Source organism: Nerophis lumbriciformis, linkage group LG21 (assembly GCF_033978685.3).
Source record: "Nerophis lumbriciformis linkage group LG21, RoL_Nlum_v2.1, whole genome shotgun sequence".
Lineage (NCBI taxonomy): Eukaryota > Metazoa > Chordata > Actinopteri > Syngnathiformes > Syngnathidae > Nerophis > Nerophis lumbriciformis.
The window spans coordinates 8,662,501-8,690,001 of record NC_084568.2 but is presented as its reverse complement, the minus strand read 5'-3'; the positions used below and the strand labels follow the sequence as shown (position 1 = coordinate 8,690,001).

General features: G+C 38.4%; 1 protein-coding gene and 1 long non-coding RNA gene across 2 annotated transcripts in view; one reads left to right on the top strand and one right to left on the bottom strand.

The window, feature by feature from the left end:
- Nucleotides 1-7,574: 7,574 nt before the first annotated feature.
- Nucleotides 7,575-27,501, bottom strand: part of LOC133621196 (ephrin type-A receptor 7-like) — a 744,518-nt gene continuing 724,591 nt past the window's right edge. The window contains exons 16-18 of the mRNA XM_061983155.2: nt 12,726-12,916; nt 12,473-12,637; nt 7,575-9,089 (exon numbers count right to left, since the gene is read on the bottom strand). Of these exons, the coding sequence (XP_061839139.1) occupies nt 8,975-9,089; nt 12,473-12,637; nt 12,726-12,916 (471 nt within the window). The 3' untranslated portion in view covers nt 7,575-8,974. The remainder of the gene's footprint in view (nt 9,090-12,472; nt 12,638-12,725; nt 12,917-27,501) is intronic.
- Nucleotides 22,082-27,501, top strand: part of LOC133621198 (uncharacterized) — a 12,775-nt gene continuing 7,355 nt past the window's right edge. The window contains exon 1 of the long non-coding RNA XR_009817618.2: nt 22,082-22,210. This is a non-coding gene — a long non-coding RNA (uncharacterized lncRNA). The remainder of the gene's footprint in view (nt 22,211-27,501) is intronic.

Sequence of the window (27,501 nt, the reverse complement as noted above, 5' to 3'; positions counted from 1 at the left end):
CCAGAAAGATTTCATTAATGTTTATTTACATACATTGTTTCCAAACCTGTCACACAGCAGTAAAACGGCTGATCAAACAAAACATAAGTCATTGTCCAATCAGCTAAACAGACTCAATATCTCCACGGTGACGTTTCGGTGAATTTACAGAACTCAAACAATACGAAAATAATGTCATTGTAAGTTAATAATACGAACACAGACACTCTTAAATGTGTTGGTGACGCTGGCACGTAAAAATATGCATGAAAACACTCCTATTAATTATTAAACGGTTTAATACGTTTACTGTAAATCCTACAATCGTTGCTTGGAGTAATAAATGAAGAATCCATACCAGTAGAAACACTATTGCCTTGTAGACAGAACGGCACTTATACTTCCGGCTCAAGACAAGAAACGGAAGGAAATACCGTCCACTTTTGAACCGGCCGTAGCACAAACAATAACACACCGCTACTATGTAAGTTTGTTGTACACAAAACATTGTCGTCTGCGAAGAAAAATCCATAGATTAGCCACACCTTTGTATAAACCGCAGGGTTCAAAGCGTGGGAAAAGAGTCCGGAAAATACGGTATTTAAGTGCATTCATAGACGGTTGTAAAATGTTAAAATAGTGCGGAAACAGACGGGAGCATAAACACAGGCTAACCGAACGTGAAGTCGCAAAACAACAAAAGAAAAAGTGCTTCGTACACTTCAACAGACGCCGAACTGGAACCGCAGAAAGTAGATGAACAATTCAAAAGATGATATTCAATGATACACACACAGTGCGACAACGCTATCAGCCATAAGTATGAATGAGTAGATCTACGACATGCCTCTTCCAGCTGTGTGCTTACGACCACTGGAAACGTTTCTGGTTAGGGTACACAAAAATGTCGGTTCGGTACGTACCTCGGTTTAGAGGTCACGGTTCGGTTCATTTTCGGTACAGTAAGAAAACAACAAAATATAAATTTTGGGGGTTATTTATTTACCAAATTTGCAAAATCTTCCACCAAAAATATTTTTCTTAGTGGAATATTTGATGTGAAGTAATGGGAACCTTGGATAGGTCAATAATTCATAATAACATTGATTTTGATTCAATATTATGTTTAGTTTGAAAGAAGAAAAAAAACAGCTTTGTTTTATTAGTCAACATTGCAACTTTTTCTAAATTACATTTAACCTTTTTTATATCACTTTTGTTATGTTTTTGTTTATTTTAATAGTATTTTTAGAATGTGCCGTGGGCCTTTAAAACATTAGCTGGAGGCCGCAAATGGCACACTTTTGACACCCCTGCTATAGATAATAAAAAAATTAAATCTATGGATAAAAAGCCGTGCCTGGCGACGCATGCGCGTTTATCATAACTTTCTCACTCTCTCTCTGTCTCTGCCCCTCCCTCACCAATGCTGCTGCGCACCTTCACAATTTGTTTTGTTTTTAACCCCTTCTTAACCCTGAACGTACATTGAAAATACACGCAACCCTAACTCAAAATGCCGGACATTTGAGGCATTTAAGAAACTACGCCCTGACAGCTCCGCAAAAGAGGATGTATGGTCAGTCTATCCTAGCCCGTTAGCTGCTAATATGCCATGTGTTGTGCCTCGGTGTGCATTGTTTACACAACGTGCATTACGCTACTTAATATGTCCGTGTGGAAACTCGTTCTGTACACCTCCGAACCGAACCGAACCGGAACCCCCTTATCAATACAAATACACGTACCGTTACACCCCTAGTTTCTGTGCATTCCGTGGTTATACAAGGCACCAAAATGAGTCGCTAATTTGCTTAGCCGGATGCTACAGTGGTCACATGTCTAGTCTTCTACGTCCATCTATGCTGTGCGCAGTCGCATGGGAAATGAGGCATTATGTAACATCCACAGCCAGGGAAGGAGCCTTGCACTGCAAACACGATAGATTTAAATATGTAATAATAATTCAGACTTCAACATTCTTTGTAAAAAATGTTTGTACATGGAAGACATACGAAAGGATTGCGATACTGTTTAACCATGATAATATAGAATCCACGATTGATTGTAAATCAATCAATCAATCAATCAATGTTTATTTATATAGCCCTAAATCACAAATGTCTCAAAGGGCTGCACAAGCCACAACGGCATCCTCGGTACAAAGCCCACATAAGGGCAAGGAAAAACTCACCCCAGTGGGACGTCGATGTGAATGACTATGAGAAACCTTGGAGAGGACCGCATATGTGGGTAACCCCCCCCCTCTAGGGGAGACCGAAAGCAATGGATGTCGAGTGGGTCTGACATAATATTCAGACCCATATTATAATTAGGGATGTTCGATAATGGCTTTTTGCCGCTATCCGATATTGTCCAACTCTTTAATTACCGATACCAATATCAACCGATATATACAGTCGTGGAATTAACACATTATTATGCCTAATTTGGACAACCAGGTATGGTGAAGATAAAGTACTTTAAAAATTTTTTTTATAAAATAAGATGCATTAAAAACATTTTTTTGTATAAAAAATAAATTAAAACAATATAAAGACAGTTACATAGAAACTAGTAATTAATGAAAATGAGTCAAATTAACTGTTAAAGGTTAGTACTATTAGTGGACCAGCAGCACGCACAATCATGTGTGCTTACGGACTGTATCCCTTGCAGACTGTATTGATATATATTGATATATAATGTAGGAACCACAATATTAATAACAGAAAGAAACAACCCTTTTGTGTGAATGAATGTAAATGGGGGAGGGAGGTTTTTTGGGTTGGTGCACTAATTGTAAGTGTATCTTGTGTTTTTTATGTTGATTTAATAAAAAAAAGAAAAAAAAAAGAAGAAAAAAATGATACCGATAATAAAAAAAACGATACCGATAATTTCCGATGTTACATTTTAAAGCATTTATTGGCCGATAATATTTGCAGGCCGATATTATCGGACATCTCTAATATCATGTATAATTATCTTATAGGACTGGAAGTATCTTGTGTTTTTATGTTGATTTAATTTAAAAAACAAAACAAAAACGATACCGATAATTTCCGATATTACATTTTAACACATATATCGGCCGATAATAGCGTACATCTCTATAAATAATGTAAATAATTCAATGTATATACTCTGATGATTAACGTGTGTGATGACTGTATTATGCTGATAGTATATATTTATGTGGGGCGGTATAGCTCGGTTGGTAGAGTGGCCGTGCCATCAACTTGAGGGTTGCAGGTTCGATCCCCGCTTCCGCCATCCTAGTCACTGCCGTTGTGTCCTAGGGCAAGACACTTTACCCACCTGCTCCCAGTGCCACCCACACTGGTTTAAATGTAACTTAGATATTGGGTTTTCACTATGTAAAGCGCTTTGAGTCACTAGAGAAAAGCGCTATATAAATATAATTCACTTCACTACCATGAATTGATTAACGTGGACCCCGACTTAAACAAGTTGAAAAACTTATTGGGGTGTTACCATTTAGTGGTCAATTGTACGGAATATGTACTGTACTGGGCAATCTACTAATACAAAGTTTCAATCAATCAATCAATCCGATTATTAAAGAGAAACACCGAATCAAATCCAGTATCCGAAGTGATGTTTTTAGACAACTGGTTCCAGAGTGGGAACATCTGGTCATGTGGACAAGCAAACCTCTACTTTTTTGTAACGATGACCAAAAGAATAAGAAAAAACATTCTATTTTGTTGTTTTGTATTAATAAGTGCTGTCTAGGGTTGTACGGCTTACCGCGATACTCATGAATCATGTTCGGTACTATACCGCCTCTAAAAAGTACCGCTCCCCAGCCCCCTCCGTCGTCGTCACGTCGTGTCATTGCTGGTTTTACGAGCAGAGGAGCATGTTCGGCAGCGCACGATCACGGAGTACTTACAAGCAGACACAGTGTGTAGACAGAAAAGGGAGAACGGACGCATTTTGGCTTAAAAACTAAAGATAAAGGTGAAGTTATAACACTGAAACGCCCTCAGGAAGACAAAGTGAGTTTCTTACAAGTATCATCCCTGCAGGACGAGGAATAGCTAAACATGCTTACTACTTACGTCACAATGTAAACAAACGCCATTGGTGGATCTACACCTGTCATCCACTGTAATGATACCAAGTACAGGAGCATATCTAGTCGATGCTACTATGATATTTTTTGGAAATACGTCCCTGGACACATGAGGACTTTGAATATGACCAATGTATGATCCTGTAACTACTTGGTATCGGATTGATACCTAAATTTGTGGTATCATCCAAAACTAATGTAAAGTATCCAAACAACAGAAGAATAAGTGATTATTACATTTTAACAGAAGTGTAGATAGAGCGTGTTAAAAGAGAAAATAAGCAGATATTAACAGTAAATGAACAAGTAGATTAATAATCATTTTTTACAGCTTGTCCTTCATAAATTTGACAAAATAATAGGTAGATAAATGACACAATATGTTACTGCATATGTCTTTCTTTGTTTACTTACTACTAAAAGACAAGTTGTCTTGTATGTTCACTATTTTATTTAAGGACAAACTTGCAATAAGAAACATATGTTTAATGGACCCTAAGATTTTTTGTTAAAATAAAGCCAATAATGCCATTTTTTTTGTGGTACCCTTTTATTTAGAAAAGTACCGAAAAGTATTGAAATACATTTTGGTACCGGTGCAATACTAGTGTTGTCTAACAATTTATTTATTTTTTAAATCAGATTAATCTCACTTTGGAATTTTGATTAATCACAATTAATCGCAGAACTTATCTTTAGTTGACAATAATGCGCAGGTAAACTCTGCCAGCGTTGTTTGTTGTTAAAAACTGGTTTTGCTTTTAGATAGTATTTTAAACTTGTGCGCTATAAGACAATTAATCGCTTGAATATATGCAAATTAGCCAGGTTTTTAATTAAAAGTCCAGTCAGGGTGTTCTGTAGTTTTAGTGACATTTGCAAGAGTCTTTTCATTGACTTGTTGTATAAAAACCTATGCTGACTTTCAGGCAACCATCCACGGTTAATGCAAAAGACCGGGTGTGGCCAAACAAAAGCTGACAGTACGCCTTATAACCCGGTGCACTTTATATATGGATTAATATTAAGATTCATTTTCATAAAGTTTCGGTCTCGCAACTTCGGTAAACAGCCGCCATCTTTTTTCCCGGTAGAACAGGAAGCGCTTCTTCTTCTACGCAAGCAACCGCCAAGGTAAGCACCCGCCCCCATAGAACAGGAAGCGCTACTTCTTCTACTGTAAGCAACCACCCGCCCGCGTAGAAGAAGAAAAAGGGCGCGGATATCACCGTACGTTTCATTTCCTTTGTGTGTTTACATCTGTAAAGACCACAAAATGGCTCCTACTAAGCGACAGGTTTCCAAGACGCAATCTCTCCATCCGCACACGGACTACTATTTCACAGCAACTGCCTAAAGACTTTCAAGAAAAGCTGGCTACTTTCCGTGCATATTGTAAAAACAAGATAGCTGAAAAAAAGATCCGGCCAGAGAACATTATCAACATGGACGAGGTTCCACTGACTTTTGATATTCCTGTGAACCGCACTGTGGATACAACGGGAGCACGTACGGTGAATATTCGCACCACAGGGAATGAGAAGTCATCCTTCACTGTGGTTCTAGCTTGCCATGCTAATGGCCAGAAACTTCCACCCATGGTGATATTCAAAAGGAAGACCTTGCCAAAAGAGACCTTTCCAGCCGGCGTCATCATAAAAGCTAACTCGAAGGGATGGATGAAGAAAAGATGAGCGAGTGGTTAAGGTAAGTTTACGCGAAGAGGCCGGGTGGCTTTTTTCACGCAGCTCCGTCCATGTTGATATACGACTCCATGCGCGCCCACATCACGCTGGTTTTTAATATATTATTAAAGTTTGACTGACCTATCTGACTGGTTTTTTTGACATTCCTTTAGCGCAGTTAGATGCGGCTTATAACACGGGGCGGCTTATAGGTGGACAAAGTTTTGAAATATGCCGTTCATTGAAGGCGCGGCTTATAACCCAGGGCGCCTTATGGTGCGGAAAATACGGTACTTTATTTTTGTATAAACGCTGTTAATGATAAACAGCAGTAAAACTCCTATCTGATATTATAACCTTTTTAAATGAAAATGATCATAAAACCGTGCTTAATAACAGCACTTTAATCAACTCCCGGACTGGTGACACTATTCATTTACTTTATTTTTGTATAAACGCTGTTAATGATAAACAGCAGTAAAACTCCTGTCTGATATTATAACCTCTTTAAATGAAAATGATCATAAAACCGTGCTTAATAACAGCACTTTAACCAACTCCCGGACTGGTGACACTACTCATTTACTTTATTTTTGTATAAACGCTGTTAATGATTAACAGCAGTAAAACTCCTATCTGATATTATAACCTTTTTAAATGAAAATGATCATAAAACCGTGCTTAATAACAGCACTTTAACCAACTCCCGGACTGGTGACACTACTCATTTACTTTATTTTTGTATAAACGCTGTTAATGATAAACAGCAGTAAAACTCCTATCTGATATTATAACCTTTTTAAATGAAAATGATCATAAAACAGTGCTTAATAACAGCACTTTAACTTTAACTGGTTACACTACTCATTTACTGGGGACGCAAGCTTAAGTGCTAACATGAAAAAAGAAGACGTTAACATCTTTCCCTATTACAAAACGACATACCCAAATAAAACACGTTACTGTCCAAAAACAAAGATATTCAATGGTGGATGTTGAACCTACAAGGTGAGCTCGATCAATACTCAGGAAGTGAAGCACCCAACAACACCCGTGTTTTCTTTATCATTAAAAAAAAGTAAAGGTTTAAAAACATTTCAATACGCAAATAAAAATAATATTGCTTTTAAGACGCCAGAACAATATTTAATATTTCTTCCGCCAACATTTAAAAAATAAACCTCATTTAAAAGATTTTAGTGTAGTCGGAGGCAGATATTTACATATATCCGTATTTAAGTGTTACTTCTTTTGATTTCATAATCATATTACAAAACAGCTAGTGTTTTTCTTCCAATTGTGCTCTTTTGGTTGTTTGCAACATACTGTGTGCTTAAACCTTGAGTGAGGAATGTAAGAAAGAGAGATACTCCTTTCTCTTATCTAGCCTTATGTCCAGGTGCGGAAGACAGTGGGCATGTGTTTTGGCTGGAGGGACAAGACTGCGAGGGTGGGAGGAAGAGAGACTTAAGAGGGGAGAGGGTTTTTCAAGGGGGGGGGCAGACCATCTTGGCGGCGCGATTGAATGTTCTATGCTGGACTGGTCTCAATGTATATATGCAAAGCTTTGCAAATATATTACAAAATACCTATTCTGTCTCTGGTGGTTTTTCTACTCGGCTTTAAGTGTCGTAAAGAGCTTGGGAGCGACTTGTGAACTGAATTCCCTGGGAGGGAATAATGTATAAGTACTTTTTGAGCGTATGATCATTTTGATAAAACCGTAACCCACGAAGGTTCAACAGGAAATAGCATCTGTTTTTAAATACTTTTGTTCTTTAACATTTTGTAAAATATTTCATAATTTATTTATATTTATTATCAAAGTTCAATTTTTAAACATGACACATTTAGACATCTGCTCTCTTAAACCAGTGGTTCTCAAACTGTGGCACACCATAGAATCACAGCGTTTGATTTTCCTATAATCAAACAGTGTTACTGTTCAAACTGTGTGGCCAAAATCTTAAATATACTTGTTAAATAAAACCTCTGCCTTCTTTTTGGGACCCACTACCTCCCTGCTTGGCACTCGGCATCAAGGGTTGGAATTGGAAATGATTCCCGAGCGTGGCCCCCCGCTGCTGCTCACTGCTCCCCTCACCTCCCAGGGCGTGGAACAAGGGGACGGGTCGAATGCAGAGAGTAATTTCACCACACCTAGTGTGTGTGTGTGTGAGACTATCAGTGATACTTTAACTTTGTTTAATGAATACTTAGGACTACTTTGCTACCGTTTGGGTCATTACGGTGGTAGTTGGAGAAAAACTTTGAGAACCGCTGTCTTGTGGTGGTGTTGAACATGTTGACATACAGCAGTTTTAACGCGGTACTCTTTGGAGAAGATAAGTCAGTTTTGACAAATAAAAATAAGTATATGAAAGATTAAGATGACCTTGAGGCTAAAAGGGAGGTAAATATTTCATTAGCACGTACCAGACACAGTTTGAGGGGAAAGATAAGAAGAATAAAAAGGAGGACGAGGACTTAACTTATGGGTGATCAAACACACGACTCTTTCCACTCCAGCCATCAGCAGTTCTGAGGAGGAACAAGAAGAGCGCTCGGATATTCCTGAAAAATTAGTCGATCAAGCCCCCCCGTCGGGTTTAAAGTGTTTTTGCAGGCCTCGTTTACCCACCAAATTCAAATGTGTTGGAGCCTCTTTGCACGGGGGCCGCTCAGGCTCCGTAACGACCGACAGCTGCCGCTCCGAGTGCGGATTACACGCCTGCCGTTTTTTAATATTCCTTCGCCATCTGATACGAGATCACTTCTGGCATTCGGCGACGCTAATTTGCATCTTGGTGTTGTTCAAAGTGAAACCAGACGGTGGTGGTGGGGGGGAGGGGGGGAGGGGGGGGTCCCCACTAAAACAGTACTTGGGGTGGGGAAAAAAACCTAACAATGGTAAAGGGAAAAAGTAGTCCGTCTTCGCGAGAATCATCCCGATTCTGCTGAAAGTTTTTGTCACATGACATCGCTCCTCCCATCCATCCCCCAATCACCTGGTCTCTGAGGGGCTTGGTAGTAAAAAAAAAAAGAAAGGAAGGAAGGAATCGGGAGTGATTCGGAGGAGGTCTTTTCATGTGTCCTTCACGTGGAAAGACGTACGGTAGTCTCTCTTGCCTCTTCTCCGCCCCCCCCCCTCCCTCCCCCGTCGTCCACGTCCGCACGTGCCCAGTAGTGGTCTGCGGGTGACGGTCGGTTACACTTGCACCCCCCGTCCGTGCATTTGGATGACTTGGGCCCTCAGGGTCTGGATGGCGGTCAGGATCAGCTTCTGGTGCTCCAGGGAAGTGATGCCCAGACTTAGTACGTCTCTGTCAAAACACAAGATTATTTCACTGAAAATACCTTAAGGTTGCCATACTTTCCCGAACGATAAGCTCCGCCCCCCAAGCTTTGAACCTTGCGGTTTATACAAAGGCGAATTTATCTATGGATTACGTCCTTAATGTACAAACCCCGTTTCCATATGAGTTGGGAAATTGTGTTAGATGTAAATATATCCTATATATATATAAATCCTTTTCAACCCATATTCAATTGAATGCACTACAAAGACAAGATATTTGATGTTCAAACTCATAAACTTTATTTATTTTTTTGCAAATAATCATTAACTTAGAATTTCATGGATGGAACACGTGCCAAAGTAGTTGGGAAAGGGCATGTTCACCACTGTGTTACATGGCCTTTCCTTTTAACAACACTCAGTAAACGTTTGGGAACTGAGGAGACACATTTTTTAAGCTTCTCAGGTGGAATTCTTTCCCATTCTTGCTTGATGTACAGCTTAAGTTGTTCAACAGTCCGGGGGTCTCCGTTGTGGTATTTTAGGCTTCATAATGCGCCACACATTTTCAATGGGAGACAGGTCTGGACTACAGGCAGGCCAGTCTAGTACCCGCACTCTTTTACTATGAAGCCACGTTGATGTAACACGTGGCTTGGCATTGTCTTGCTGAAATAAGCAGGGGCGCCCATGGTAACGTTGCTTGGATGGCAACATATGTTGCTCCAAAACCTGTATGTACCTTTCAGCATTAATGGCGCCTTCACAGATGTGTAAGTTACCCATGTCTTGGGCACTAATACACCCCCATACCATCACACATGCTGGCTTTTCAACTTTGCGCCTATAACAATCCGGATGGTTCTTTTCCTCTTTGGTCCGGAGGACACGACGTCCACAGTTTCCAAAAACAATTTGAAATGTGGACTCGTCAGACCACAGCACACTTTTCCACTTTGTATCAGTCCATCTTAGATGAGCTCAGGCCCAGCGAAGCCGACGGCGTTGCTGGGTGTTGTTGATAAACGGTTTTCGCCTTGCATAGGAGAGTTTTAACTTGCACTTACAGATGTAGCGACCACCTGTAGTTACTGACAGTGGGTTTCTGAAGTGTTCCTGAGCCCATGTGGTGATATCCTTTACACACTGATGTCACTTGTTGATGCAGTACAGCCTGAGGGATCGAAGGTCACGGGCTTAGCTGCTTACGTGCAGTGATTTCTCCAGATTCTCTAAACCCTTTGATGATATTACGGACCGTAGATGGTGAAATCCCTAAATTCCTTGCAATAGCTGGTTGAGAAAGGTTTTTCTTAAACTGTTCAACAATTTGCTCACGCATTTGTTGACAAAGTGGTGACCCTCGCCCCATCCTTGTTGGTGAATGACTGAGCATTTCATGGAATCTACTTTTATACCCAATCATGGCACCCACCTGTTCCCAATTTTGCCTGTTCACCTGTGGGATGTTCCAAATAAGTGTTTGATGAGCATTCCTCAACTTTATCAGTATTTATTGCCACCTTTCCCAACTTCTTTGTCACGTGTTCTAAAGTTAATGATTATTTGCACACAAAAAACAGTTTATCAGTTTGAACATGAAATATGTTGTCTTTGTAGCATATTCAACTGAATATGGGTTGAAAATATTCCGTTTATATTTACATCTAACACAATTTCCCAACTCATATGGAAACGGGGTTTGTATGATACTTTAAATGCAGCTAGCGCCATATTGTTCAGTTCAGTTTCAGTTTATGTGGAACATGCATACGATACAACGTAATGCATCGCACAATTCCAGATGTTTCACTCCAGCACGTCCATAAAGGAGTAGGAAGAAGCAGAGCTTATTTAATCCTACCCCTTTTCATACCATAGCTGTTTGTAGAAACAGTCTCCATGCCTAAGCGCTTGATTTTACAGTGATTAGGACACCCGATTTTGATCATTTGGTTGTCAATATAGCATACCTGCCAACTACTCCGGTTTTCCCGTAATTAGTACGGTTTTCATCAACCTATTCCGGGTTACGGTTGCAGTGATAAAAAATACGGTTTTTCATTAATTAAAAAAAAAATATTAAAAAAAAAGTTTTATTCACGAAATCGCGTAACAACAATGACAATCGACACTGCTTCCCGTAACTTCCTATCGAGCCATTCCGAATGCCATGCGCGAGGCTATTTATAGCACCGCTGCCAAGCACGAGGCACCAGTTGCCATTGTTTCCAAACGAGCGAACGATCATGGAATCAGCCGGAGAAAAATCGCATACGAGTCTTAAACCGAAAAGAAAACTGCAGTCATTCCATGAAGAATATTCAAAAGCCTATCCGGGAATTATTATCCGTTCCAAAAAGGGTGAAAACTACGCGAATTGCACCTTGTGCAGACAAGATTTTTCGATCGGACACGGAGGAATTAGCGATGTAAAAGACCACGTTGGGACAAAAAAACACAAGTCTAATGCCGTTGCTAGCGGTACAAGTGGAAAACTTTCAACGTTTTTCGTTGCCACAAAAAGGTAATGACACCAATGTTATCTATTGGAATTGTTTAGTACTGTTATACTGTTAAAAGTGTTTATACTATTTATGCTTTCAAGTCCAAGTTGAAGAAATCTTGTTAAATGTTGACAGCATAAAGTATGTCCTTAATATTTTTGCAGTGCTATTTCTGTTGAAAAGTTAAAATGATTACATTAGAGATGTGATGTGCCACTTTTCAAGTGTCTGATGGCTTAAATTAATTTTCATTAATTTTTCATATTTTGAATTCTTTTGGAAAGGCTTACAAAAAAACTACATTTGAATTGTAATTCCATGCTATTGACAGGACTATTAATTTTAATGAAGTTAGCTTACCATGTTTACAGTATGATAATTGTGATAGAAATGTGAATTTTAGGCACAGAATATTTTTTACAATTGAACAAGGCAGTAGATTATACAAGCTTGGACAGAAAGTTAATAATGACACCAATTTTTTTTTTAATGGAATTGTTTAGTACTGTTTTACCATTTGTTTACTGTAAAAAGTGTTTATACTGTTTATACTTTCAATGAACAAATTGAAGTCTTGTGAAAGGTTGACAGGATAACTGGCATTAACTGTCAAAATAATTTCAAACTATTGAAGTTAGTTTACAGAATAAACATGTCAATCAACCCATATGATTTTTGCTGTAATATTTTTGTTTTGAAAAGTCACTGTGACTGATAGAAAAGTGATGGTTTTAGCAACCATTTTAACATTTTTAATAATCATTTTGCGTCGGGGGGCGAAGGAACCCCCCACCAGGACTTTGTCCTGGACCTACCGGGGCCTGCGGCCCCTGGACCCTGGCTACTAGGTTTTTCTGATTTCAAAAGTTGGCAGGTATGATATAGTGTTACAGCTACTTACTGTACAGTCATCCGTGCCACCGACTCCAAGTAGCAGTATCCTGCGGCAGTGAAGTTGTCCTTGTATCGGCCCATGTCCACAGCGTCCAGCCACTCTCCTACCGAGTTAAACGACGGGAAGGTGGGGAGAGGCCTTTCTGCTAGTGTAATTGAAGAACTCAGAGTCCTGGGGGAAAAAAAAAACAACGTGAAAGAGGTGTAATGATTGTACGCGAGTGGGGGAAATAAGTGTGTGGGTTCTAATGTCACCCGACCTTCGTGCCAACGTGGAGGAGCCGATGGCGTCCGGGGAGCGGATGCTCTTGCTGAGCGCTGAGTGTATCTGACTAAAGCTGGGTCTCTCTGTTCTCTCCTTCTGCCAGCAGTCCAGCATTAACTGATGCAGATGTGGAGGACAGTTCACCGGCGCAGGCAGCCTGAATCCGTCCTCGATGGCCTTGATCACCTACAACATGGACCGCGAGAACCACATTCTATTAGGTGGGATGAAACGTTGGTTTTTTTCCCGATCGATCCGCTTCTTCGGGGGAAAACGTGGTAAAGTTCGAACTTTTCTCGCTTGGTTGAACAAGTTTTATAATACTGCATTACAACTTGAGCAAAAATACTGTGCTGAAGTTAAGATATTGACTAATTTCCACACTGCTTGCCCATAGATCTCACTATTATTGTTACTGCTCCTGCTACATACTGCATAAGGACATTGGAAAATTTACAGAGTACAAAAAAACTCAAATTGAGTGTCATTTACTATTAGGTACACTGCAAAAAGTCAGTGTTCAAAAACAAGAAAAAAAATTACAAAAATGAGGGGTATTTTATTTGAACTAAGCAAAATTATCTGCCAATAGAACAAGAAAATTCGGCTTGTCAAGACTTTCCAAAACAAGTAAAATTAAAGCTGCAAGCAGCATTGGTCGGGCCCGCGTATTTGGCAGGTGCTAGTCCTAAGTGTCCCAATACTTTTGTCAAGTTTTAGTCCCAAGTGTCCCAATACTTTTGTCTACTTTTAGTCTGAAGTGTCCCAAGACTTTTGTCTAGTGTACCTACCTTGTCTGCATTGTGTGGGCACGTTGGTGCTTCCTGCTTTTAAGCAGCCATCTTAAAAAAACAGCAGCATCAGCTCAGCGGTTCTTTGAAGGCTCATAAAATCAAAACCGGAGCAGTTATAAAAACTATTTCGATAACTTTTAATCAGAAGGGTTCAATCTCTCTCCTGTGTTAGTTTGAAGCCGATACGACTAACGCGCTCAGAGGAGATAATGTTTGAAGAAAGGTGACCGGTTTTTACAAAAATTTTGTTTTGAAGGGGGAATAGCAAACTTCCTGTTGATTTTTGCTAGACCTACATTTATGAAATGTAGGTCTAAGTGAGACCTACATAGAGGTTTTTGTTTCATGTCTCTCCGACCTTCCCAGTGGGAGTTACAGGCAGTTTTGTCATTTTTTTCTTTTCCGAGGAGCAGTTTTTTCTGCGTTTTATTCAAAAATTGCGCTAGAGCGCAATTTTGAGATTTGGTGTTAGGTTTTTTTATTAGATCGCAATTTTTGCCAGTCCTGATGTGTGTGTTCAGTTTGGTGAGTTTTGAAGCATGTTAAGAGGGTGAAAATACAGCTCAAAGAGGCAAAAGTTACTGTTTTTAGTACTTTTTTGTCTTGAAGGGGGAATTGCCAACGTCCTGTTGATTTTTGCCCGAGGAAATTAATTAATGAAAAGTAGGTCTAAGTAAGACCTACATAGAGGTTTTTGTTTCATGTCTCTACAACATTCGTACTGGGAGTTATAAGCAGTTTTCTTTCTAGGTGGCGCTAGAGCGCAATTTTGAGTTTTGGGGTTTGGTTTTTTTGATAAAAAGTTTTGCCGTATATTACTGATGTGTGTGTAAAATTTGGTGAGTTTTGAAGCATGCTAAGGGGGTCAAATTACAGCGCAAAGTTGCGGAAGAATAATAATAATAAAACCTTACAAATTCAATAGGTCCTTATGTCCCATTGCATAAGGACTCCCTTTGGGAGTCCTTATGCAATGGGCCATGCGGGCCCTAATTAGCTAACCTCAATGAACCCAAAAATACCTTAAAATACCGTATTTTTCGGACTATAAGTCGCATTTTTTTTCATAGTTTGGCCGGGGGTGCGACTTATACTCAGGAGCGACTTATGTGTGAAATTATTAACACATTACCGTAAAATATCAAATAATATTATTTAGCTCATCCACATAAGAGACTAGACCAGGGGTCGGCAACCCAAAATGTAGAAAGAGCCTTATTGGACCAAAAATACAAAAACAAATCTGTCTGGAGCCGCAAAAAATTAAAAGCCATATTACATACAGATAGTGTGTCATGAGATATACATTGAATTAATATGACTTAAAGGAAACTAAATGAGCTCAAATATAGCTACAAATGAGGCATAATTATGCAATATGTACATATAGCTAGCCTAAATAGCATGTTAGCATCGATTACCTCGCAGTCATGCAGTGACCAAATATGTCTGATTAGCACACAAGTCGATAACATCAACAAAACTCACCTTTGTGGATTCATGCACAACGTTAAAAGTTTGGTGGACAACATGAGACAGAAAAAGAAGTGGCATAAAACACGTCCTAGAAAGTCGCAGAAAGATATACATGTAAACAAACTAAGGTGAGTTCAAAGACTGCCAAAATTAGTAGGACAAAACGGCGCTCGCCAAATACTTGAATCAGTGAAGCATGTTTAATATAAACAGTGTGCTTTATAACAATAGAGGTTTGTGTCATGTTTGTCCTCCTACAGAAACCATATTAAAACAAAAAATATTTTTTTCCCCCTCAACTTTTTCCGTTTTTCATACATTTTTGAAAAAGCTCCAGAGAGCCACTAGGGCGGCGCTACAGAGCCGCGGGTTGCCGACCCCTGGACTAGACGTATAAGATTTCATGGGATTTAGCGATTAGGAGTGACAGATTGTTTGGTAAACGTATAGCATGTTCTATATGTTATAGTTATTTGAATGACTCTTACCATAATATGTTACGTTAACATACCAGTTGGTTATTTATGCCTCATATAACGTACACTTATTCAGCCTGTTGTTCACTATTCTTTATTTATTTTAAATTGCCTTTCAAATGTCTATTCTTGGTGTTGGCTTTTATCAAATACATTTCCCCAAAAAATGCGACTTAAACTCCAGTGCGACTTTTATGTTTTTTTCCTTCTTTATTATGCATTTTCGGCCGGTGCGACTTATACTCCGAAAAATACGGTAAGTATATTCTCACTAATAATAAGTGCACTTTTCTTGGTAGAAAAAAAAGAGACCTTTTTGCTCAATATGTTGAAAAATATTCTTAAATTAAGTAAATGCTAGTGTCATTATCTTGACATAATGATATGCACTCAGCATCATGATTTTTTTTTTCATGCTTGAAGTAAAAAATGATTACTTTAAAAAAGTAGTTTTATACTTGTGAGTATAAAACTTGTGAGTATATGGACTGTACTCTCACAATATTATGTCAGACCCACTTGACATCCATTGCATTCGGTCTCCCCCACATATGCGGTCCTCTCCAAGGTTTCTTATAGTCATTCACATTGACGTCCTACTGGGGTGATTTTTTCCTTGCCCTTTTGTGGGCTCTGTACCGAGGATGTCGTTGTGGCTTGTGCAGCCCTTTGAAACACTTGTGATTTAGGGCTATATAAATAAACATTGATTGATTGATTGAGAGTGTTGATGACACAGCTTTGCAACAGTTGACATTATAGTTTCAAGCATGTTTTACTCAATATAGGTCATCAAATCTCAGCAACAAGCTGTAATATCTTACTGAGATCATTTAGGACCAAAAACCCTTAAAACAAGTAAAACACTCTAACATAAAATCTGCTTAGTGAGAAGAATTATCTTATCAGACAGAAAATAAGCAAATATCACCCTTATTTGAGATATTTCATCTTACTTAGATTTCAGTTTTTGCAGTGTAGGGCTGGGCGATATGGACGAAAAAGTATGTCTCGATATATTTTTGCTTAGACTTAGTATAGTACCGCGATACTAATGAATCATTTTCGGTACAATACCACCTCTGAAACGTACCAGTCCCGCACGCCCGCGTCGTCGTCACGTCGTGACATTGCTGGTTTTACGAGCAGAGGAGCATGTTCGGCAGCGCACAATCACAGAGTACTTACAAGCAGACACAGTGTGTAGACAGAAAAGGGAGAACGGACACATTTTGGTGTAAAAACTAACAATAAAGGTGAAGTTATAACACTGACACACCCTCAGGAAGAGATGCTTTAAGACATGGCTAGCTAGTTAGTAGCTGACGTCCATCCGCAGTCGGCAGTGTTGTAGCTACTTCTAAATCACTAATCCTGGTCTCCATGGCGACAAATAAAGTATGTTTCTTACAAGTATAATCCCTGCAGGACGAGGAATAGTTTAACATGCTTACTACTTACGTCACAATGTAAACAATCGCCATTGGTGGATCTACACCTGACATCCACTGTAATGATACCAAGTACAGGCACGTATCTAGTTGATGCTACTATGATTACATCAATATTTTTTGGCATCACATCGTCTTTCGTTTTTTTGTAGATAGAACATGTTAAAAGAGAAAGTAAGCAGATATTAACAGTAAATGAACAAGTAGATTAATAATTCATTTTCTACCGCTTGTCCTTAATAATGTTGACAAAATAATAGGTAGATAAATGACACAATATGTTACTGCATATGTCAGCAGACTAATTAGGAGTCTTTGTTTGTTTACTTACTACTAAAAGACAAGTTGTCTTGTATGTTCACTATTTTATTTAAGGACTTAACTGCAATAATAAACATATGTTTTATGTACCCTTTTGTTAAAATAAAGCCAATAATGACATTTTTTTTGTGGTCCGGTTTATTTAGAAAAGTACCAAAATAATTTTAGTACCGGTACCAAAATATTGGTATCGTTACAACATATATTTTCCGGTGAAAGTATACATATAAAGATATTAATTTTGTAACGATATTCAGTGAAATTGAAGTGACAACTGTACTGTAAACAGTCAGTGGCACTTTTATTAACCCAGTTAGTCAAGCACAGGAAAGAAACTCTTTAGGTAGCATAGAATTACATAATATAAATAAAATAGAAAAATATTCTTTCTATCCATTCATCCATCCATTTTTTACCGCTTGTCCCTTTTGGGGTCACGGGGGGTGCTGGAGCCTAGCTCAGCTGCATTCGGGCGGAAGGCGGTGTACACCCTGGACAAGTCGCCACCTCATCGCAGGGCCAACACAGATAGACGTAAAATAAATAACATAGCTGTGCAAATAATACAAAATGTGTCAAACTCGGATAAAAAAATAAATTTGCAGACAGGCACTTTTTAATTCCCAGTTGTCGATGTAATGGACTGTCACACATGTACGGTTCTGGTCGGCGCCAAGTAAGTGACTTGACTTCATTGTGTGGCTATGATCTTCCTCACTTCGCCATACATTTTTGGCAGCATTTCTCGTGCGAAATATGCAGTTTTGATTTGGGCTTACATGGTAAACAACTCGAATGAATGTTTTATCCAGACGCATACATTTGTCCAAATGTGGCCAAGTAGACGCATTGTGGGTTTCCTGGACGTGGTCTACATAGCTTAAAGAAACATCTAAAGAAGAGAATCCCTCTGCCATCTTCCGCTAGTTTTTTTTAATATATAAATCGCCCGCTTGAATATTCCCTCTTCTCTTCTACGACTCTCTCATTTGGGATGTCTGTTGTGATTTCCCTTCCTGGTTCCATGACCCGCCCTACCTTGTCACCGTGGAGTTATTGGAGAGGTAGTTTACACAGCTAATGAATGGGTCCATGACGATGACTTCTGTTTTGTTTGGTCAGCCGTTTTACTGCCGTGTTACAGACTATCCAATCCAATCCACTTTATTTAAACAACAAAAATGTTTCCAAAGTGCTGCACAACAAGTAAGGTATGTAAAACATTTATAGAATCTTATCAGCGGCCAATATGTGTAACAATATTTTTTCTTTTAAAATGTAGTGGGTGCGGCATTTATTGCCCTAAAAATACAATGTCATGCACGGCTAATAGTTATTAACCCCTGTTCAATACTACAAAAATACTTGTAAAACTAATACAATTAATCAGTTAAGACTTGTTGATCTATCTAAAGGGGTTTAAAATCCCACATGTAAAGCAGCCATATATGTAATTATGCGTTGTTCAACACAGGCTCAGTCTGTAAAGACAAGCAAAATGTCAACATTTGCCATCTCCTCTAATAAAGCCCCCGTTTAAACAGAAGCAAAACCTTCCATAGTGTTTATGCTCGAAAGGATTATTCATTCATCACTCCAAGTAACATATCTAAGTTTTACAATATAACTAAAACAATTCATACTTACTAAACCGTCCCATGTGTCGAGGTGTGTTTCCATGCATATGTAATGTAATGAAGTTGGCATTAGCGAACATGCTACTACGTTTACAAGTGTCTGTGTTAGTTTTAATAAATTACAATAGCATTCTTTTTGTATTGTTTCAGTTTAGTAAATTCACCAAAGACCAAAGATTGGAGAGCGAGCTTACGGGTCCATGACGATGACTTCTGTTTTGTTTGATCAGCCGTTTTACTGCCGTGACACAGACACCGTTTGGAAACAATTAAGGTATGTAAAACTTTTATAGAATCTTTCATATATATATCAGCAGCCAATATATGTAACAATATTTTTTCTTATAAAATTTAGTGGGTGTATCTTAAATATCGGTTTTGATTGATCCATTGAAACTTGTATTAGTAGATTGCACAGTACAGTACATATTCCGTACAATTGACCACTAAATGGTAAGTTTTTCAACTGGTTTAAGTCGGGGTCCACATTAATCAATTCATGGTAAACGGCGCGCTTTATTGCCCTGAAAATACGATGTCATTCAGGCTAATAGTTATTAACCCCTGTACAGTACTACAAAAAATACTTGTAAAACTAACACAATTAATCAGTTAAGACTTGTTGATCTATCTAAAGGGGTTTAAAATCCCACATGTAAAGCAGCCATATATGTAATTATGCGTTGTTCTAAAGCTGGCTCACTCTGTAAAGACAAGCAAAATGTCAACATTTGCCATCTCCTCTAATAAAACTCCCATTTAAACAGAAGCAAAACCTTCCATAGTGTTTATACTCGAAAGGATTCTTCATTCATCACTCCAAGTAACATATCTAAGTTTTACAATATAACTAAAACAATTCATGCTTACTAAACCGTCCCATGTGTCGAGGTGTGTTTCCATGCATATGTAATGTAATGAAGTTACCGTCGTTGGCATTAGCGAACATGCTACTACGTTTACAAGTGTCTGTGTTAGTTTTAATAAATTACAATAGCATTCTTTTTGTATTGTTTCAGTTTGGTAAATTCACCAAAGATTGGAGAGCGAGCTTACGGGTCCATGACGATGACTTCTGTTTTGTTTGATCAGCCGTTTTACTGCCGTGACACAGACACCGTTTGGAAACGATTAAGGTATGTAAAACATTTATAGAGTCTTTCATATATATATCAGCAGCCAATATATGTAACAATATGTTTTCTTATAAAATTTAGTGGGTGTATCTTAAATATCGGTTTTGATTGATCCATTGAAACTTGTATTAGTAGATTGCACAGTACAGTACATATTCCGTACAATTGACCACTAAATGGTAAGTTTTTCAACTGGTTTAAGTTGAACGTTAATCAATTCATGGTAAATGGCGCGCTTTATTGCCCTGAAAATACGATGTCATGCACGGCTAATAGTTATTAACCCCTGTACAGTACTACAAAAATACTTGTAAAACTAACACAATTAATCAGTTAAGACTTGTTGATCTATCTAAAGGGGTTTAAAATCCCACATGTAAAGCAGCCATATATGTAATTATGCGTTGTTCAACAGCTGGCTCAGTCTGTAAAGACAAGCAAAATGTCAACATTTGCCATCTCCTCTAATAAAACTCCCATTTAAACAGAAGCAAAACCTTCCATAGTGTTTATGCTCGAAAGGATTCTTCATTCATCACTCCAAGTAACATATCTAAGTTTTACAATATAACTAAAACAATTCATACTTACTAAACCGTCCCATGTGTCGAGGTGTGTTTCCATGCATATGTAATGTAATGAAGTTACCGTCGTTGGCATTAGCGAACATGCTACTACGTTTACGAGTGTCTGTGTTAGTATTAATAAATTACAATAGCATTCTTTTTGTATTGTTTCAGTTTAGTAAATTCACCAAAGACCAAAGATTGGAGAGCGAGCTTACGGGTCCATGACGATGACTTCTGTTTTGTTTGATCAGCCGTTTTACTGCCGTGACACAGACACCGTTTGGAAACGATTAAGGTATGTAAAACATTAATAGAGTCTTTCATATATATATCAGCAGCCAATATATGTAACAATATTTTTTCTTATAAAATTTAGTGGGTGTATCTTAAATATCGGTTTTGATTGATGCATTGAAACTTTTATTAGTAGATTGCACAGTACAGTACATATTCCGTACAATTGACCACTAAATGGTAAGTTTTTCAACTGGTTTAAGTCGGGGTCCACATTAATCAATTCATGGTAAACGGCGCGCTTTATTGCCCTGAAAATACGATGTCATTCAGGCTAATAGTTATTAACCCCTGTACAGTACTACAAAAAATACTTGTAAAACTAACACAATTAATCAGTTAAGACTTGTTGATCTATCTAAAGGGGTTTAAAATCCCACATGTAAAGCAGCCATATATGTAATTATGCGTTGTTCTAAAGCTGGCTCAGTCTGTAAAGACAAGCAAAATGTCAACATTTGCCATCTCCTCTAATAAAGCTCCCATTTAAACAGAAGCAAAACCTTCCATAGTGTTTATGCTCGAAGGGATTCTTCATTCATCACTCCAAGTAACATATCTAAGTTTTACAATATAACTAAAACAATTCATACTTACTAAACCGTCCCATGTGTTGGGGTGTGTTTCCATGCAAATTTGTAAGTGTTATCGTAATGTAATGAAGCTACCGTCGTTTAGCGAACATGCTAGTACGTTTACAAGTGTCTGTGTTAGTATTAATACATTAAAATAGCATTCTTTTTGTATTGTTTCAGTTTGGTACATTCACCAAGACGTCACGGTGGACAGCTAGCTTGAGTAGTAGTCCATGACGATGACTTCTGTTTTGTTTGATCAGCCGTGTTGCAGACACCGCTTGGAAACAATTAAGGTATGTAAAACATTTATAGAATCTTTCATACCGGTATATATCAGCGGCCAATATATGTAACAATTTTTATTTTATTTTATTTAGCCTTTATTTAACCAGATAAAATCTCTTTTCCAAGGGAGACCTGGCCAAGAAGGCAGCAGCAAGGTTACATTAAAAACAGTAAACAACACATAAAGCATCAAATTTACAACATTAAAACTTGCTCACATAACACATGTGCAACAATATTTTTTCCTATGAAATTTAGTGCTACTATGTTTACAAGTGGCTGTGTTAGTATTAATAAATTACAATAGCATTCTTTTTTGTATTGTTTCAGTTCGGTAAATTCACCAAAGACGTCACCGTGGAGTTATTGGAGAGCGAGCTTACGGGTCCATGACGATGACTTCTGTTTTGTTTGATCAGCCGTTTTACTGCCGTGACACAGACACCGTTTGGAAACAACTAAGGTATGTAAAACATTTATAGAATCTTTCATATGTACCGTATTTTTCGGAGTATAAGTCGCACCGGCTGAAAATGCATAATAAAGAAGGAAAAAAAACATATATTAGTCGCACTGGAGTATAAGTCGCATTTTTTGGGGAAATTTATTTGACAAAACCCAACACCAAGAATAGACATTTGAAAGGCAATTTAAAATGAATAAAGAATAGGCTGAATAAGTGTACGTTATATGAGGCCTAAATAACCAACTGAGAAGGTGCCTGGTATGTTAACGTAACATATTATGGTAAGAGTCATTCAAATAACTATAACATATAGAACATGCTATACGTTTACCAAACAATCTGTCACTCCTAATCGCTAAATCCCATGAAATCTTATACGTCTAGTCCAGGGGTCGGCAACCTTTACCAGTCAAAGAGCCATTTTGACCCGTTTCACAAAATAAAGAAAACAATGGGAGCCACAAAACTCTTTTGAAATTTAAAATTAAATAACACTGCATACAAAGTTTTTTTTTTGCTTTGTGCTATGTATAAATAAACCAGGGGTCTCAGACACGCGGCCCGCACCTTAATATGAAAACTGAATGTTAGTGCGGCCCGTGAGTTTTATATGAATGCCGCTTGACAGCATCACACTTGCCAACCCTCCCAATTTTTCCGGGAGACTCCCGAATTTCAGAGTAACTATTCTCTCGAATGTCTGCTGATTTTCACCCAAACAACAATAATAAGGGCGTGCTATGATGGCACTGCCTTTAACGCCCTCGACAACCTGTACAAACAGCTTGCCAGCCCAGTCACATGTTGTATGCGCTTCTGCAGACACACATAAGCAGAGGTGGGTAGTAACGCGCTACATTTACTCCGTTACATCTACTTGAGTAACTTTTGGGATAAATTGTACTTCTAAGAGTAGTTTTAATGCAACGTACTTTTACTTTTACTTGAGTATATTTATAGAGAAGAAACGCTACTTTTACTCCGCTACTTTTATCTACATTCAGCTCGCTACTCGCTACTAATTTTTATCGATCTGTTAATGCACGCTTTGTTTGTTTTGGTCTGTCAGACAGACCTTCATAGTGCCTGCGTTTCAACAAATACAGTCACTGGTGACGTTCACTCCGTTCCACCAATCAGATGCAGTCACTGGTGACGTTGGACCAATCAAACAGAGCCAGGGGTCACATGACCTGACTTAAACAAGTTGAAAAACTTATTGGGGTGTTACCATTTAGTGGTCAATCGTACGAAATATGTACTGTACTGTGCAATCTACTAATAAAAGTTCCAATCAATCAATCAAAAGTGTGAAGGAAAAAATACTTTTTTTTATTTCAACCGTTCATCCCGTCCTGTCTTCACAATAAAAGTGCCGCTCCATCGCGCCTGCGCTTTCAAAATAAGAGTCTCCGAAAGCCAGCACAAACAAGCTAGCAAGCTACGGAGTTTGCCGCCAATGTATTTCTTGTAAAGTGTATAAAAACGAATATGGAAGCTGGACAAATAAGAAGCCAAAAACCAACCACTTTCATGTGGTATTAGACAGAAAGGAGGAACTTTTTTTCTCCTCCATTTGAAAACGTGGACGATCATTATCATCACTACTGTCTGATTACAATCAATGCAAGTCATCAGAATCAGGTAATACACCAACTTATATTCTTGTTTTCACGAAAGAAAGGAATCTATATGTGTTAAACATGCATGTATATTCATTAAAACACCTTTAACATGTAAACAAAAACGGCAAAATAAATAAATATAAATTATATACTGTATATATCAATGTATGTATATATATATATATGTGTATATATATATATATATATATGTATATATATATATATGTGTGTATATATATATATATATATATATATATATATATATATATATGTGTGAGTGTATATATATATATATGTATATATATATATATATGTGTGTGTGTATATATATATATATATATATATATATATATATGTGTGTGTGTATATATATATATATATATATATATATATATATATATATATGTGTGTGTATATGTTACTCATCAGTTACTCAGTACTTGAGTAGCTTTTTCACAACATACTTTTTACTTTTACTCAAGTAAATATTTGGGTGACTACTCCTTACTTTTACTTGAGTAATAAATCTCTAAAGTAACAGTACTCTTACTTGAGTACAATTTCTGGCTACTCTACCCACCTCTGCACATAAGTGACTGCAAGGCATACTTGTTCAACAGCCATACAGGTCACACTGAGGGTGCCCGTTTAAACAACTTTAACACTCTTACTAATATGCAGTGTTGGGACTAATGCGTTACAAAGTACAAATACCCAGAATCCCATGCATCCTTAACTCTTCCGGGCTACATTATACACCCCCCCCCCCACCCCACCCTCTCCGTGCGTCGGTTGAGGTGGGCGGGGTTTGGTGGTAGCGGGGGTGTATAATGTAGCCCGGAAGAGTTAAGGATGCATGGGATTCTGGGTATTTGTTCTGTTGTGTTTATGTTGTGTTAAAGTGCAGATGTTCTCCCGAAATGTGTTTGTCATTCTTGTTTGGTGTGGGTTCACAGTGTGGCGCATATTAGTAAGAGTGTTAAAGTTGTTTATATTACAACCCTCAGTGTAACCTGTATGGCTGTTGACCAAGTATGCCTTGCAGTCACTTACGTGTGTAAGCAGAGGCCACATACTACATGTGACCGGGCCGGCACGTAGATAGCATGGTGTAAAAGCGGCCGCGACGACATGTTGTAGAGGACGTTAAAGGCAGTGCCATCATGGCACGCCCTCAATATTGTTGTCCGGGTGAAAATCTGAGAATGTTTGCCCCGGGAGATTTCCGAGAGAGGCACTGAAATCCGGAAACCTACCGGAAAAATCGGAGGGTCGGCAAGTATGCAGCTGAGCCGCATCAGAGTGATCAAAGAGATGCATGCGGCTCCGAAGCCGCGGGTTGCAGACCCCTGACCTAGTCTCTTACGTGAATGAGCTAAATAATATTATTTGATATTTTACGCTAACGTGTTAATAATTTCACACATAAGTCGCTCCTGAGTATAAGTCGCACAAACTATGAAAAAAACTGCGACTTAATACGGTATATCAGTGGCCAATATATGTAACAATATTTTTTTTTATACAATTTAGTGGGTGTATCTTAAATATCGGTGCGCTTTATTGCCCTGAAAATACGATGTCATGCACGGCTAATAGTTATCAACCCCTGTACAATGCTCCAAAAAATACTTGTAAAACTAACACAATAAATCAGTTAAGACTTGTTAATCTATCTGAAGTGGTTTAAAATCCCACATGTAAAGCAGCCATATATGTAATTATGCGTCGTTCTAAGCTGGCTCAGTCAAGCAAAATGTAAATTTGTTGTCAACATTTGCCATCTCCTCTAATAAAGCCCCCGTTTAAACAGAAGAGCAGCACTCCCAATGGTCCTTCTTGCAACAAGCGTTCAGCATAACACCCTCCCCCCCTCTTGAATCACTCCAACAACTACGGTTACCCAACAGGAGGAAATAAAGTCCGACCATAATCGTAAAAATTACATCCGTCTGCTGCGTTTTTTCCGGAAATAAAATAAAAAACACACTCTTCCCTGAATGGAGCCCATCTCCTCCCCCATTCCGCCGCTCCCTAAAGAGCATTCATAAAAAGCTTTTCAGCATTTGACATTTTCCATTTAATCAAAGCCAGTGAGCTAAAGGGCGCAATGAATTACAGGTGGACAGGCCGAGCCACAACGCCGTTATGATGTAGTGTATCAATTCAGCACGGATTAATATCCCAGCCACTCTACAAGCTTTGACCTTTGACAATACGCAAGAAACTTTCTCGTGCTTTGGGAAAGGATACTAAATGAGATGTAGGACAAAAAGGAGTTGCACGCACCTGCTGATTATCTCATGCATATTACAAAACCCCAAAAGCAGTGAAGTTGGCACGTTGTGTAAATGGTAAATAAAAACAGAATACAATGATTTGCAAATCCTTTTCAACTTATATTCAATTGAATTGACTGCAAAGACAAAATATTTAATGTTCACACTGAGAAACGTGTTTGTTTTTTTTGCAAATAATCATTAACTTAGAATTTAATGGCAGCAACACATTGCAAACAAGTTGGCACAGGGGCATTTTTACCACTTTCCTTTTAACAACACTCAGTAAACGTTTGGGAACTGAGGAGACCAATTTTGGAAGCTTTTCAGGTGGAATTATTTCCCATTCTTGCTTGATGTACAGCTTAAGTTGTTCTACAGCCGCACTCTTTTACTATGAAGCCACACTGTTGTAACATGTGCAGAATGTGGCTTGGCATTGTCTTGGTAAAATAAGCAGGGGCGTCCATGATAACGTTGCTTGGATGGCAACATAGGTTGCTCCAAAACCTGTATGTACCTTTCAGCATTAATGGCGCCTTCACAGATGTGCAAGTTACCCATGCCTTGGGCATTAATACACCCCCATACCATCACAGATGCTGGCTTTTGAACTTTGCGCCTATAACAATCCGGATGGTTCTTTTCCTCTTTAGTCAGGAGGACAGAACGTCCGCAGTTTCCAAAAACAATTTGAAATGTGGACTCGTCAGACCACAGAACACTTTTCCACTTTGCATCAGTCCATCTTAAATGAGCTTGGGCCCAGCGAACCCGGCGGCGTTTCTGGGTGTTGTTGATAAATGGCTTTTGCTTTGCATAGTACAGTTTTAACTTGCACTTATAGACGTAGCGATGAACTGTAGTTACTGACAGTGGTTTTCTGAAGTGTTCCTGAGCCCATGTGGTGATATCCTTTATACACCGATATTACTTTGTGATGCAGTACCGCCTGAGGGATCCGAGGTCATGGTCTTGCCACTTACGTGCAGTGATTTCTCCAGATTCTCTGAACCTTTTGATGATATTACGGACCGTAGATGGTGAAATTAGCCTGTCACTTGTGGGATGTTCCAAATAAGTGTTTGATGAGCATTCCTCAACTTTCTCAGTCTTTTTTGCCACTTGTGCCAGCTTCTTTGAAACATGTTGCAGGCATCAAATTCCAAATGAGCTAATATTTGCAAAACATAACAAAGTTTACCAGTTCAAACGTTAAAAGTATCTTGTCTTTGCAGTCTATTCAATTGAATATAAGTTGGAAAGGATTTGCAAATCATTGTATTCTGTTTTTATTTACCATTTACACAACGTGCCAACTGCACTGATTATGGGTTTTGTCATTTTGGACATTAAAAATTGGAATAATAGGTTGCTTTTTTCC